The 15,305-nt window shown below is 34.0% G+C and overlaps 1 protein-coding gene across 3 annotated transcripts in view; it reads right to left on the bottom strand.

The window, feature by feature from the left end:
• Positions 1-15,305, bottom strand: part of PCCA (propionyl-CoA carboxylase subunit alpha) — a 233,271-nt gene that overhangs the window by 197,190 nt on the left and 20,776 nt on the right. For 2 of the 3 annotated variants that reach the window (XM_060686585.2, XM_060686586.2), the window contains 3 exons: positions 12,889-12,972; positions 11,346-11,393; positions 11,175-11,243 (listed from right to left, as the gene is read on the bottom strand). In XM_060686585.2, coding sequence (XP_060542568.2) covers positions 11,175-11,243; positions 11,346-11,393; positions 12,889-12,972 — 201 coding nt within the window. Of the gene's footprint in view, positions 1-3,679; positions 3,773-10,450; positions 10,711-11,174; positions 11,244-11,345; positions 11,394-12,888; positions 12,973-15,305 lie in introns of those variants that run through there. The other variant, XM_034418252.3, reaches the window with a different exon arrangement.

Genomic DNA, 15,305 nt, shown 5'->3' with positions numbered 1-15,305 from the left:
GAATGCAGGATGGCACTTTACCATTTTTCGTTGGAGAAAATTCCTTTCAACACACTTTAGCACTTTTCAAAAAAGGCAATTTCTGAGTTTTAATTAATTATTTTAATTAATTTAATTTAATTATTTTAGATAAATACAATCCAAGAAATCAACAAATGGCATGGTAAATTGACTCAAATCTATATATAAACAACAACAAAAATCTTTATGATTTCATTCCATGGGAATTTCAAATCTAAATGCCTACATTAAGTAAATTTCTATGAGTTACAAAATTTGCTATCTCCAAGATGAAAGATTGTAGCCTGAGGGCTTTGAAAAATTTGTTAACTTTAAATATCTAACTGAATAAAATTTTTACTTTATAATACTGATTTTTAACAATCACCAGTATCAATTATAGAATACTACGTGAAAACCAGAAGTATAGCTGCATTGTTAACAGTTCTGGTAACTCAATTGAGAGTTCTGATAAATAAAATTTTAAGTGTTATAGTAAAAAGTTAATAATAAAAAGCTCCATAGTTCCCAAAGTTTCTTTGATAGATGGTCTACATAGAAACCACTGCATAATTTATAGATAATTTACAGATTTTCAAAGCAAAAACTGAATCAGAAGAAGACAATAACAAGTCATATCCATCCTGTAGCCAAGAATATTAACAGGATGTATTCTATTCAACTCAAAAGCATCTTTAGTTTTTAAAGTAAACTCATTCATTATCTTTTGTAAGAGTTGAGTAAAATTTTAAGTATACTACTCCAAAGTGGAAATTGAGAAGTTGTACAAATCCATCTATCATTTTGCAAATGAATTTCACTGTGAGATTATCTATTTACACAGAGACCAAGTAGAAAACAAAATCTGATCAGATGCTTGGTTCACATAGCCAGAACTACCTGCCTTTACTATTTTAAATAACCATTTTTACACTTTAATTAGTTGATTTTTTTCTCCATTTGGTAGACGCTTCTTACATGAATCTAAATGCCTAATTAAAAAGAAATCCAGGACAAAGATCCTTCAGGAGAAATGAATGCTTGGGTCACCCACTGTTCCAGTTATGCAGAGTAGACTAACCCTTGGCACATTCAGGTCTTAAAGCAATGATTCCAACAACATTGCACCACACAACCAGTCTTCATTGCAACCCACTTTCACTTTTCATTCCTTTGTTCTTTTTCCAACATCAAAGGCATGAGTACTGTATGCATTATTCGATAAGCCTATTTTGAACATCAGCTGAAATCTTTCATAAGATTTCGTCAACCTAGCTATCTTTGGAGCTCACATCAACATTATAGAACAATGAAGGATTCCTCACCATAAAGTAGATGTATTTAATTTACCCAATGAGCATACTACACCACAGCAAGACAAACCACAATTAGCTCATCCCATAAAATCAAGTTAAGGTTGCTTCTCGCTCTTATACACATCAAGGCACAGCAAAGTCTTGAATTAAAACTCAATTTAATGCAAATTACCTTCAAATCCACTGATTCAGCTATTAATTACATAAAGAGGTAGCACTGCCAAGCCTTGGTCAGAATACAAATCTAAACAGATTTAGTCATGCAGTGTTCAGTACCAGACAATAATGTTGAAATCAAATAGCACTGATAAAGGTGATAGTTCAGAAGAATGACAGTGTGGATTTAAAAGTGCTTAATGCCTATATTAAGATTAAAAAATAGCCTCAGTCTTGAGATGGTGATTTCAAAAAACTCGTACAGACAAGAGATTAATGCTATGACTTTTAGGACAGCACTAAAAATCAGAATCGTTTCTGTTCGGCACCCAAGGTTTCCCTAAACAAACATACTCACACTTTCTGCTTTTGTTTTTGTTTTGTTTTTTAATATAAAGCTCTACTAATGAAAGAAGCTGAGACCCCATAATTTCTAAGTGGATATATTGGAAGAGGCTTTCTCCTTGAGGTGTACCTCACATTGTAATTAAAGAAAGTGAATGTACTACTTTAGGATACCCTTGGGGTACCTAGTTGCATATGGCAGGGACTGTAATCTCTCCTGAATTCTGAACATTTCATAAATGTTTTTCTATGTAAGAATAAATTCCAGTTCCAATCCAATAGCTGCAAAGAGAAATCTGATTACTGTCCAAATAGAGCACACTTTTAATGTTTTTCATACAATACTTTTTCAAAACTTTAATTGATCATTCCTTCTGCAGAACATCACACTATGACATCATGAACAAACTGTTCTTGAAACATATGACTTTAAACCTCAAGATTGCAAGTATTAACATGGGGAAGCTGCCCAACAATAATACCATGAACAGCTTTATAGAATTATATCAGGAAGAGGCATGTCTCCTGATCCCAAGAAGCTTATCACGATAATTTCAAAAAAGGAAGTTAATAAAAAGTAGTTAATAAAAACATCAACAAATGATGTAGGATATTACAGTATCAGCACAGGAAATATATAACATCAGACTGTACCCAGATTGGAATTAAAGCACATGCCATACAATTGTAGTGTATATAATTTAAAGAAAACCTACTGAAAAAATACACACAGTATGAGATTATCATGACATACTACATCTTTCAGAAAAGCTGAGGTAGTTTATTCCCAGCCTCAATAAATTATATCAAACTTCGCAGTTTTCTTCCCTTCAAAGTAAAAAGAGTTTCTAAAATTATATATCCATTAGGTCCTGGAGACTCCAACATCAATAAAGTTAAAGAGGAACTCAATAAAAAATAAATTAGGATCAACAGATAAAACCATTCATATTACCAAGAAAAAGTGGTGTATTATGCTAAGGAAAGGAAACCCTTTGTAATGGGTAAAAAGTATTAATTGCCTAAATTTGCCTGAATAGCTCTCCCACTCTTTGTTGTATGCCTATAGAAAGAAGAGAGCAGAATGCTTTGTGTTATACAAGGAGACATACACACTCTCTCCAGTTTGAGAGATTCCAAGACCACAATTCCTCTTAAAAGAGATGAAAAGAAGTAGCTTTATTGGATGGAATCTAACCCATCAATCTCAAGGGAAGACCTGACATTGACTTGCTCCCTAGCAAGGCAGAACTGCTATGGAGGTCTTGGAGAAGTCCCAAATGCCATATACAGAATCTGGATTTTACAGGTTAATCAAAGTGTATGTCACACAAAACCATGCTTATTTATAATCACTAATTACAAGACATAAACACCCATGTAATATATGCAGACTCGGTAATGGCCATGCATTGTTTGTGCAAGGGATATAGATAATTTGCTTCCAATCACCCTAGAATTAGCCATTTCCCTCTCCTCATGATAGGGTTTATTTGACATTTGGGTGAACTTTTATCCTAAAAGAGGCATACTGGATCAGTAGCTAATTTTCACATAAACATTGTCTTCTAAGCACTTTCACACATTACAAGGGATTAAAAGAATTCAGAGCTGTGGGAACACAAAGATCTTAAACTGTTTATACCAAAGCCACAAGAAAAGTCTATAAGCCTTTCCAAAGGATGGAATCCCACAATTCTAGTGCATTTGCTATCACAAAGCTCACTAGTCCTTTAAGGCAACAGAATATAGAGGAATGTTGGTGAACTTCTGATTTCTTAGGACTTCGCTAGTACGGCCTATAACAAGGGATGAGAGAAGCCCTTCTTCAACTAGATCTTAATAATGCTGCTCACTCTTACCTTAGGTATACAGAGAATTATAGGTCCACAGATAATTGTTTAGACAAAGATAGGAAACTTTCAGCAGACATTTTTTCCCTCAGTTCATTTCCACTGAAATACAATTGAAATACACTGAATTACAATTTCACAATTTTGTGAAAAATTGTGGCTTCATTTTAGAGCATTTTCCTATCTTGATAGCAATAACTTTTATTTATGGCTTTCATTTATACATTTAATTTATTTACAGTCATCATCAAATAAAATCTACAGATAAAAGCATAATAAATACCAAATAAATACCAACATGGACATAACTATAAAATGGCATTCGCCAGTCTGTTTGTTTTCAAAACTTAAGAATCATTCTATCTTGATACCTTTTCAAAACAATGCGAGGACTGCCATCAATCTAACCTCCAGCAGAAGACAGGTAAGGCTGACAACCACCAAACACAATCAAAAGCCCCCTTTCTTTCCTTCCACTCAGGAAGGAATTCCAGAGCTGAGCATCAAGCAATGATTCCACCATATGGGAAAAAAATTACGTTAAATATATGGGTCCCATGTCATTTAAACATTTTGCACTCCATTGAAAAGCAATGAGGCAGCTATATGAAATTCTTTCAAGACTGGTGAAATATTCTGCATTATAGCAATACTGTCAAAATCAGACTGCACCATTTAGAACAACTTCATGCCATTTAGAACAACTTGAAGTTTGCAGGTGTCTTCAGAAATATCAATTACAGAAAGCTGTACATAATGCTAAATTAGGGCTTGTTCAACCAGAGTTTATTGGATAAACTTCACTTGTCTAGCTTCATGATACACACTAAAGATAAAAACCATCTATACACAATACAGTGATTTAGAACTCAATAAATCACATTATGGCTTACAATAAAATTAAATCCAGATCACTCTCTCCTCCTAGGAGAAATCCTAGAATATCAACCAAAACTAATATAAAGTTCTGTAGTACAATATATAAACTTATATATATATAATTTATATATAATAAAATAAAATAAAATAAAATAAAATAAAATAAAATAAAATAAAATAAAATAAACTTTACCACGATTTCAACGAGACTACATTAAGGAGCCTTCTAACAACTCAGAACAGGTTCTTTAAAAAAGGATGAAATTCTATATTATAATTTAGACTTGCTTTTCTTTCTGGATACTATGTTTACTCAGGACTTCAATTTCATCAAGAGTTAAGCCTCAATTTACAAACTTTATCTAACCTATTTGTGAAATAAGACACCAGTTGAAAACTACAACCACTTCTTCTGATTCAGTTTTATTCAAGTTATTCTAATCTATTTCATGCAGTTAATCCTTTTCTTCTAAATTGCACATCAACTGGTACTTATTTTAAACAAGCTAGTTTTCAGAAAATGCCAAATCACTATTCATAATTTTAAAACAAAAATAAAACCTTAGTTTGACAAGAATGTCAAATGGAAGATTAAATTTATAGATTTTTAAAAGAGCTATTTAGGAAAAATAACGCTTTAGAGCACTTTTAAAGACAATGTACTGTACGTATGTTTGTGTGTTTTATGTATAAATAAATAAAAGAACAAATAAAAGGAGAATTCTTATACAAATAAATAAATAAAAATTATTTTTCTCAGAAAACTGTCTAATGTCTAAGTATCTTTACCCATGTTCTTTGGCTGTAGTATTATTATAATACTTCTTATCTTCTTTACTACCCCTTCTTATTGGTATTATTATTATGATTATTATTACTCTGTTGCTTTGCATGTACAGTGAGAGCTTCTGCACCGGAGATGTGTGTGTCTTTAACCACACTTGGCCAAATAAAGTATTCTATTCTATTCATGCAAGCAAAATTTATCAAAGGATTAAGGTTTATGTATAATTTGCATAAAAATGTTTACCAAGAATTACCTGTGCAACCTAACATCTAAAGCAAACTTTAAAAGTCACATGCACATTCTTTAAAAATGTTATGTGTACACATACACACATATGTATGTATTACTTATGGGGATATTTTTAAAACAGCACATAGGGTACACACTAAATCCTTTTTCAGGTTAGCAATTTTTCCCTATTTGCTAAATAAAGAAATATTCCCTGCCGAGGCCAAATGATTGGTTTCCCTATAACTCTAGAGGCCTTAGCTACCAGTCCCTTTAAGAAACTCTGACATTTTAACCTGCTGGGCTCACAGCACCCTTGAGGAGACTTTACTTGCAGTTTTACTTCTGATGCTGCTGACCACTAATACTGACTCCATAGATAATGGATTTCAATAACAATCTCCTACAGGTTAACACTTTTGAGCTGCATTGTGATACAGGTTTAATTAAGTTAATACATGATGGTCGCAGTTTGGTAGGAAGTTTTTAATAAGTGCATACACTAATAAAAATACGTTGGTGCTCGTCTATACAACAGTTTCAGTGAAAGTTTACCTACAAATACGAATCCATTCTGTGGATTTATGAGATGTTCATAAATTCATTCTTTTTTAATGAGTAAACTCAATGCGTTAATTTACTAACAAAAATATGTAGTGGCAGTTTCATGAATGTCATGAAAGACATGAAAGACATGGTTTTGGCCCTCTTAAGTTTACCTGGTTTATAAAACAGCCAACTGCACAAGGATTTGGAGCAGGATATGGTTCAGAATAACTTTGGCTGAGACCCGATTCTGGGGATCGCACCCAATACTAGGCCATGGCCTATTCCAAACCTGGCCATACAAGTGGCGGGACAGCGTGCACACACAGGTGTATACACACACACACACAGCTTGATGTGCACAAGTTGAGCTGTGCGTGCATGAGTGTGTGCGCCGGTCTGCTGCTTGCACAAGTAGAGCTATGCGCGTACCTGCGTAGCTGCAAAGGTTGGGGACTGTTGGCTTAATGAAAAGACAAACTGTATTTTAAAGAATAAACTTGTGCAACCATTTAAAATAATAAAACTGTAGATAGAAACCATATCATTTCTATAAATAAATTATGATAGATACATAAATTAATAAAATTAAAGGATTCCAACTGTTATAGTTTTACTGTGCCATTGTAACATCTGACACTGTATGTTTTCAAATATGGAATTTATAGTTTTTAAGTTTTAGAGATTTTTTATAACTGCTTACTTACATACTAAACTGGATGCAGAAAATAATTGTCTCAAAATCCCAAACCTTGACAGACAGTACAGAGAACAGAATCAGAAACCAGCATGGAAGCAATTTTAATATACTTCTTGATTAACTCATGACCCATCCACTTTTCCCACAGACATGTACTAACATGTCATAATCGTCATAATTCATTATCCCCACAGCTAACACACAAGCTCCTTGATTAGTACACAACTCCCAGACAAGCATTACTAACACTAAATAACTCCCTTCAGTCTCTTGCTATTAGACTACAGACTCTCCAATTAAATATAATGTTGCTGATTAAACATGTTAACCATGTTTCTGCCAGGAATTCTATTCTCCTACCATCCAAATAGTATGGGAGGGATGTCCATAAATGGCAATTCTCAAAATACAGTGAAGTCATTTAATTAAAATCAATATCAACATAAACGTTTGATACGAAAGATTAACAGTGGAAAGATAGCATTTAATATAAAAAACCTGCAAACTTCCTTTTTTAAAAATAGAATCACACACCTCTTTGAAGCAGTGTTTATATTTCCGTTTTTGATAGGATTTTTTTAATGCTAAACTGAAAACATGATAAATGAGATTCCAAAGAAAATTGATAACATCAGTATGGTGTTTCACTGTCTTGACTTTTTTTAAAAAAAATTAAATTTATTGAGGATTTTACAGAGACAAAGCTAAAGATGGGTGGATGCAGAGAAAGAAGGAAGGAAGATTTTGAAGTATGATTTCCAACCTTCTTCTCACCAGATATTAACAAATCTATTATCTTCTTCCTCTTAATGCTTCCAGAGATCCCTTCAGTCCCTTATTTATTATTAATTTATTTCAATCATTAAATCTCCATAAATTACCATTTTACTTGTTATTCTTCTTTTAGCAAAATGTCCATAAAAGGTTTCCAGTCTTTTAACAAAGCACTTGTTTTCTCCCTGGCCAGACAAGTCAGTTTTGCCAGTTCCACTAGTTCTGACATTTTTACAATCCATTCCTCCACTGTAGGAACTTCAATACTCTTCCATCATAATTTGACCCTATTTTAGGAGTAGAGGGGACAGCTACACAATCATACAGATTAGGGAACTGTAGTTTCATGAGATGTGCTTCAAATCACAGTGACATGACTAAATCTAGCTTCTACACATGAACCCAATCTAATTCTGACTTAACTATTTAAGAAGCAGAGCAAGGTAAAATATGAATAATATTTTTAAAAACCTAAATAAAAAATAAAGAATACAACAGAAAAAAAGAAAATCAGGGTGAAAAACCATAACCTGAAAAAATAAGTTTCTCCAGTAAAATTAGTCTATGTAAAATGCTTTTCTTTTATCATTATCTAGTTACGCTAAATTTCTCATAAACATACTTTCTTCCACCATAATGCTAAAGTCACTCATGCAATAGCAGCAGCACTTAGATTTATATACTGCTTCATAGTACTTTACAGCCCTTTCTAAGCCAGGGGTGTCAAACTCACGGCCCACAGGCCCAATGCGTAACGCACTGGTCACACCCACCCCCGGTTTAGCAAAGGGGGAAAAAGTTGTGATATGTCACGTGACAACGTGTTATCGCGAGTTTGACACCCTTGCTCTAAGTGATTTACAGGGTCAGCATATGCAACTATCCTAAACTGAAGCTGGAAAGCCCAACTTGCCAAACATACGTAACTATTTTAAATATGTTGCTGTTATTATGCCTCATAATTAAACAATGTATTCTTTTTCTTTAAAGTTAAATTTGTACTTTAATAGGTCTAACAGTTTGGTTTTATATAAATACGATGGAGAGAAAGCAGTTAATGATGGATGGTCTCATTATTTATTTATTAAATTCCTGTATCTTCTCATAGCAAGATGCCTCAGCAGCATATATTAGAAGCTATTAATGGCAAGTGAGTACAAGTGAGCAATTAGAAAACATAACTGTAAAAAAAAAGTATGAAATTTTGATAAGCTCTTCCCAGAGGTCTTCTCATCTTTGCCTATGCTGGTGCATTTCATTTTAATTTACCTGATTGTTAGCTTCCAGTTTGTTCAGCTGGAAACCACAAACAAACACTAATTACTTTGACATCACAAAGTCATAGTGTCCTTACCACCTCGTCAGACAGCAGGGATAAATTATAAAGGGTAGACATGATAATAACTTGATAAATGATGAGTCACATCACCTCTTTGTCAATCATCCATGAGGGCTCACACAAGATACCACTCAATCTCATTACTAAATCCGAAGACTAAAATACAATACACATCAGGAATTTTCTTTCGAACAGCAAGCCACCTTGCTGGATACAATCCAATAGATGGTGGCTGAATTTCCACAATATTTTACATTTCTCTAAAAATATTCAAACATGAGAGGAAAAAGAAAATAGAGAAAGCTACAACTTACTTGCTGCACAAATATATAACATTTTGCACATTATGATGTTCAAAATTTTCCAAGTTATATTTTTATTCTTGGACTTCAATCCTATAAAGCACACTTTATACATTCTGTTATATATTCCATAAATGTGATCCCTAGGCTATTGCTGTTGAATGTTCTGAAATAAAATATTCTCTTTCTGACTCAAAATTATTTTGAATCAATTTAAACAAGGACTAAACCACATTTATTTTCCTTTCATTCTGCTATCCATCATGCTAATATATTTCTTTTCTTTTGTATGTCGTTTAAATTATATTTTAGACCAAACTGTTACATTTCTAGTATAAGGTTTCCCTAAAATTAAGTTCCACTATTGTAGCAATCTTGATTGAAAAAAGTTTAAATAATGCTTCTTCTGTGATCAGCACCAAAAAACATATACAATATTGCCACTAGTATCTAATTCAAGCCAAGAAAGAACAAATGTTTACTCAAAGCAAAGCAAATCAGAATGAGGAATCTAAGAAATATCATTAGTGTTGTTAGTGAAAATATCCATCAAAACATTTCCCCTACTTTTTATAGAGGGAAGGCTACTAAGTTTGTTTGTCACCATGGTAAAAAGAATGGAAGTTGCTTCTTTAATTATTAATTAATTTTCTTTTTCTTTCTATCTATACTGGTTTTTATACTTTTTTACCATATTTTCTTTTTCAACATTCTTTCAACATATATGTTCATTTGTTTATGTAAAAATAAATAAATAAATAAATAAATGCAAAAAAAGAAAGCTCAACCAAATTCCCACTCAATCATTTCTGAAGTAACATATTCCTAAATAATAAATTATTTCAGCTTCTGAAAAATTATGACAATTTATAATGAAATATGATAAGCCTCTGGGAACATGATAATTAACTGGAAAGCATGCAGTTTTGTTAAGCTTACTAATTCAGAGCCTTAGTTCATGCAACAACAATGCACTGCATTACATTACTTGGCAGACAAAATTCAGCAAGCATTTAATTATAAGCCCACTATCTATCAATTTATTAAATACTGATAAAGATTTTATTTATTTATTTCAATATTTGGATGTCTTGCCACTATGGCAATATGGAATATTTTTGACTTTCAAATATATTACTGTCCTCGTGCATGAAATTCTGATATTAAGATCTAACTTTTTAACTGTACTCTACATTGTTTAAAAAATATTTGTTTAAAAAAATACCTTTATGTTATTGACTTGGTGGAAAATCCATATATATATAGTAAGTATAAATTATAATTTCCTTAGATAGGGCTTTAGGAAGATCTTGAAGACGCATACAACATCTCTAGTACTATCTGTCTAGTAAAATTATGGTAGAAAGTATGTTATATGCCTATTAACATCAGAAATTAATCTTCTTTCCAAGCTTCCTAAGACGTTGTCTCCTCTCTCAACTTTCTAAGCTCTTTTGTTCATCATACCAAGTATATACCCAGTGTGGTCTTATCGTTTCTATGTTAGCAGTGACATCATAAGGCACCACTGTATTACCCAATCACCTGATGGCAATGCTCCCACAAGTGATTTATTTTTTAAAATGTCCTCTCTTACTCCATAATTACTTCATATTGATATTGAAGAATATATGAATGTCTATGATTTCCGTAATTGTTGAAATGTGGAAATTAGCATTAGCACTATGAAGAATTCAAAGATGTATTTAAAGATAAATATAAACTTTCTATCATGATTTGGATCTCCCATCTTATAGAATTTTGGATATCTCAACATCCTTTTCAAAATATATTTGATTGAATAAAAAGGATTTAAGAAATGATATTTCCTTAAGAAGGGACAGCCTATTAAAATGTAGCTTAAAATAATGGCAAATATTCATTGAGTATTTGGATGGGATCAACACAAATAATAATCTAGAATGTTACAACAAACAATGGGTACTTACAGCATTTGAATCAACATCACTGTGTATGGCAACTGTTTTAATTCCCATCTTCTTGCATGTTTTAATTACCTAGTCAGGGAGTTAAAAGGGAAAAAGTGTTTCTTTTAATTAAATGCTTTAAGTAAAAATCAAAGAACTACAAAATAACTACAATTTTGGGATGTTACTTACCCTGCAGGCAATTTCTCCTCTATTTGCAATAAGAAGCTTATCAAAAGTCTAGTGAAGGTATGAGGAAGAAAAAAAGTATCCTTCGTAAATATAATGTAAACAGAGATATTTACATTTACATTTGGTGTCATTCAATGAATACAAAAATGTGAAATCTAATCACTAAATATATTAAAAATGATTAATTTTAATAATTATTTGTTTTAATGATTATTTGTTATTAAGATTTCATAGAAATAAAACTGACCTAAGAATGGTAAACAGACTTAAAACAAACTTGTACATTATCTTTTTTAAAACCTTTATTTAGTTAAGTAGAACAAAAGGAAAAAATATTTTTTTAAAAAAGGAAAAAAGAAGACAAAATTAACACAGAAATGTATATACACAATGTATGTGTATGTGTTTATACAAAAATATTTACACAAGTTTCAACGATGTTGAAATGCCATTGTTGAATGGCATTCAACAATGAATGCCATATTTGGTAATAATCTACACATTACCTATATCTGTAAGCAATTAATTTGTAAATTGCAAGTAACATCAGGTCATTGTGAGTAGGACAATAAATATAGTTTTCCAACACTGAAAGACTAGTGCAGGACAGTCAAACACGTGGCCCGCAGGCCAGATGCATCACACACTGGCCACATCCACGCCCAGTTTAGCGAAGGGGGAAAAAGTCACAATATGTCACGTGACGCCGTGATGACGCGGGTTTAACACCCTTGGACTAGTGTGTTAACCCTAAGAACACAGCAAATCTACTGTTTGTGTATTCTCTTTTTATAGTCCCTTATTCAGGGATAAGACAGGGTTGAAATATCATGCCAAGTTATTTGATGGATGAATCCCGGTCTTTATAGTTATTTATCTGCCATTGATGGTATCTAAGCCTCTTCAAACTTACCATAGTTTTGTTTTGGTATAGTTAATGTGTGCCTTTCCTCCCTACAATAGCATGCTAAGAACCAACGAAAAGTTTCAAAGCAACCTAAGTTAAAGAGAAAGTAGCTTTCAGCATAAAGAAACATAGGCAACTACCTATTATTGAGTTGAAGAGAATAGAATTCTATGTCAGTTAAGGTGGTAACAATTTATATAAATACTGAAGAGAACATAAGCCATAATACAGTCCTGTATCCTTAATGAGACCTTAGCAGAGAGATGGGTGTCCCTATCACATCTAACCTATGTAACTGTGCAACATCTTATTAAACAAAATAATCTCCAATCTATAGATGAATGAAACAACAACAGAAGCTGATTTTAAATCAATAAGTAATAACTCATAGGAAAAATAAATCTGATTTCATTTCATTTAAAACAAATCTTACAAATGAAATTGAATAGTTAACATAATTGTAGCCAGGAATTAAATGACTTGCCCCTATTGTTACACTAAAAATTACAGAGATATTTAAAGTCTGAGGAAATTGCTCTTCTCCTTTAAGTCTTAGGACATATACTTTAACTCTTTAGTGTCCTAAAAATAAATATAGGCTAAACTGTATCCGAAAACGTCCACATAAATAATTACCTTTTCATTTGGATTATAAACTGTTGAGTGAAAGCCATGAGAAGTGATAAGGCACCATCTAAATCCTGCAAGCTGTACAATATTCTGCAAAGGAAAGAAAATAAATGAAATTGCTATTAATCACACATCTGGGGAAAAGGCTACTTTTTACCAACTATATGACAAAATAAGAAAAAAGAATTTTGCCAGCTTCTGAAAATAGTTTTTACACCCATCATACAAATATTAATAAATAGGATTTATTTAATATTTATTAATGTTAAATATTAAATAATGGAAATATTATTTTTAAAATGTCAGGTATTGTAAGAAACTTCTATATCAGGTTAATGGCTTGATTAAACATAAAATAGTCTCAAAAACAGTACAGAATTGGAAGAACCTTGAAGGTCTTCTAGTTCAACCCCCTGCTCAAGCAAGAGACCCTGTACCAGTAATGGTTAACCTTTTTGGTGCCGAGTGCCCAAATCGCATGCGCGCACATGTGAATGCATCTACGTGTGCCCAATCTCCCAAAATGCAATGTGAGTGCCCCCACGTGCATGCGCCCCACCCACACACATGTGCCCATGCCCCCCGCATGGCCCCTGTCCCCCCTGCACATGTGCCCCGCACACCACGCCCCGTTTTGGCTTCCAGGTGGTTGCAGGAGGCTTTCCAGGCCCAAAACAGGGTGCAGGGGGTGCACAAGACCCCCCCCCATGGCCCATTTTGGGCCTGGAAAGCCTCCTGCACCAACCTTCACCCCCATTCATGTGCCTGCCTCCTGCGCATGCATGTTCACGTCCCTGCATGCGCCCTGCCTCCCACGCATGCGCAGCAGAGACCCGAAGACCAGCTGGCTGGTGGGAGGCATGTGCAGTGGAACTGGGGTGGAGCAACAGCTAGCGTGCTTGCAGAGAGGACTCTGCGTGCCACCTGTGGCACACATGCCATAGGTTTGCCATCACAGCCCTATACCATTTCAGACAAATGGCTGTTCAATCTCTCATTAAAAACCGCCAGTGATGGAGCATCCACAATTTTTGAAGGCAAGCCATTCCACTGGATAATTGTTCTTACTGTCAGGAAATTTCTCCTTAGTTTCTTCTTGGTTGCTTCTCTCCTTGATTAGTTTCCATCCATTACTTTTTATACTGCCTTGAGATGCTTTGGAAAATAGGTTGACCCCTCTTCTTTTCGCAGCCCGTCAAATATTGGAAAACTGGTATCATATTACCCCTAGTCCTTCTTTACAGTTGACTAGACCTACCAAATTCCTGCAAGTATTCATGTTTTAGCCTCCAGCCCCCTAATCATCTTTGTTGCTCTTCTCTGCACTCTTTCCAGATTCTCAACATCTTTTTTATATTGTGGCAACCAAAACTGGATGCAGTATTCCATGTATGGTCTTACCAAAGCATTATAAAGCGGTACTAACACTTCATATGATCTTGATTCAATCCCTCTGTTAATGCAGCCTAAGATTACATTGGCTTTTTTGGCAGCTGCAGCACACTGCTGGCTCATATTTAAGTGATTGTCCACTGGGACTCCAAGATCCTTCTTGCAGTTACTAGTATTGAGCCAGGTTCCATGTATTGTATACCTGAACATTTGGTTTTTCTTGCCTAATTGTAAAATTTTACTTTTCTCACCACTGAATTTCATTTTGTTAGATAGGGCCCCAGCGTTCAAGTCTGTTGAGATTCATTTGCATCTTGAGCAGAGGTGAGTTTCAGCAGGTTCTGACCAGTTCTGGAGAATCGGTAGCGGAAATTTTGAATAGTTCGGAGAACCGGTAGTAAAAATTCTGACTGGCCCCGCCCCCATCTATTCACTGCCTCCCAAGTTCCAGATGATGATGAGGAAATGAGGATATTGCAGTATCCTTCTCCTGGATTGGGGAGGGAATGGAGATTTTACAGTATTTTTTCCCTGCCACGCCCATAAAGCCACACCCACAGAACCGGTAGTAAAAAATTTTGAATCCCACCACTGATCTTGAACCTATCTTCTGAGACTTGGCTATACCTGCAGCTTGGTATCATCTGCAAATTTGATGAGCTCCACTTCTATTCCCTCATTTAAATTATTGATGAAGCTATTGAATACTGGACCTAAGACAGAACTTTGAAGTACTTCACTGGTTACTTCCCCTCTATGTAGATGTAGTTCCATTAAAGACTGCACATGGAGTGCAGTTTGTCAGCCAGTCTCAAATCCAGTGATGATGCTATCTATCCCACATTTTTTTAGTTTACTAAAAAGTAGGCTGTGGTCTACCTGTCAAATGCCTAGCTGAAATCCAACCCAACTTCTATAAGCGCAGCATTTCACTGGTCCACTAAGTTAGTCACTTTCTCAAAGGATAAAATAAGATTTGTATGGCATGATCTGTTTCTGACAAACCTGTGTTGGCTTCTGATTAGAACTGT

Source organism: Pantherophis guttatus, chromosome 5, assembly GCF_059756535.1.
Source record: "Pantherophis guttatus breed Tessera chromosome 5, ASM5975653v1, whole genome shotgun sequence".
Lineage (NCBI taxonomy): Eukaryota > Metazoa > Chordata > Lepidosauria > Squamata > Colubridae > Pantherophis > Pantherophis guttatus.
Note: the sequence above shows the minus strand (reverse complement) of the source record. Positions and strands in the feature narration are given on the sequence as shown.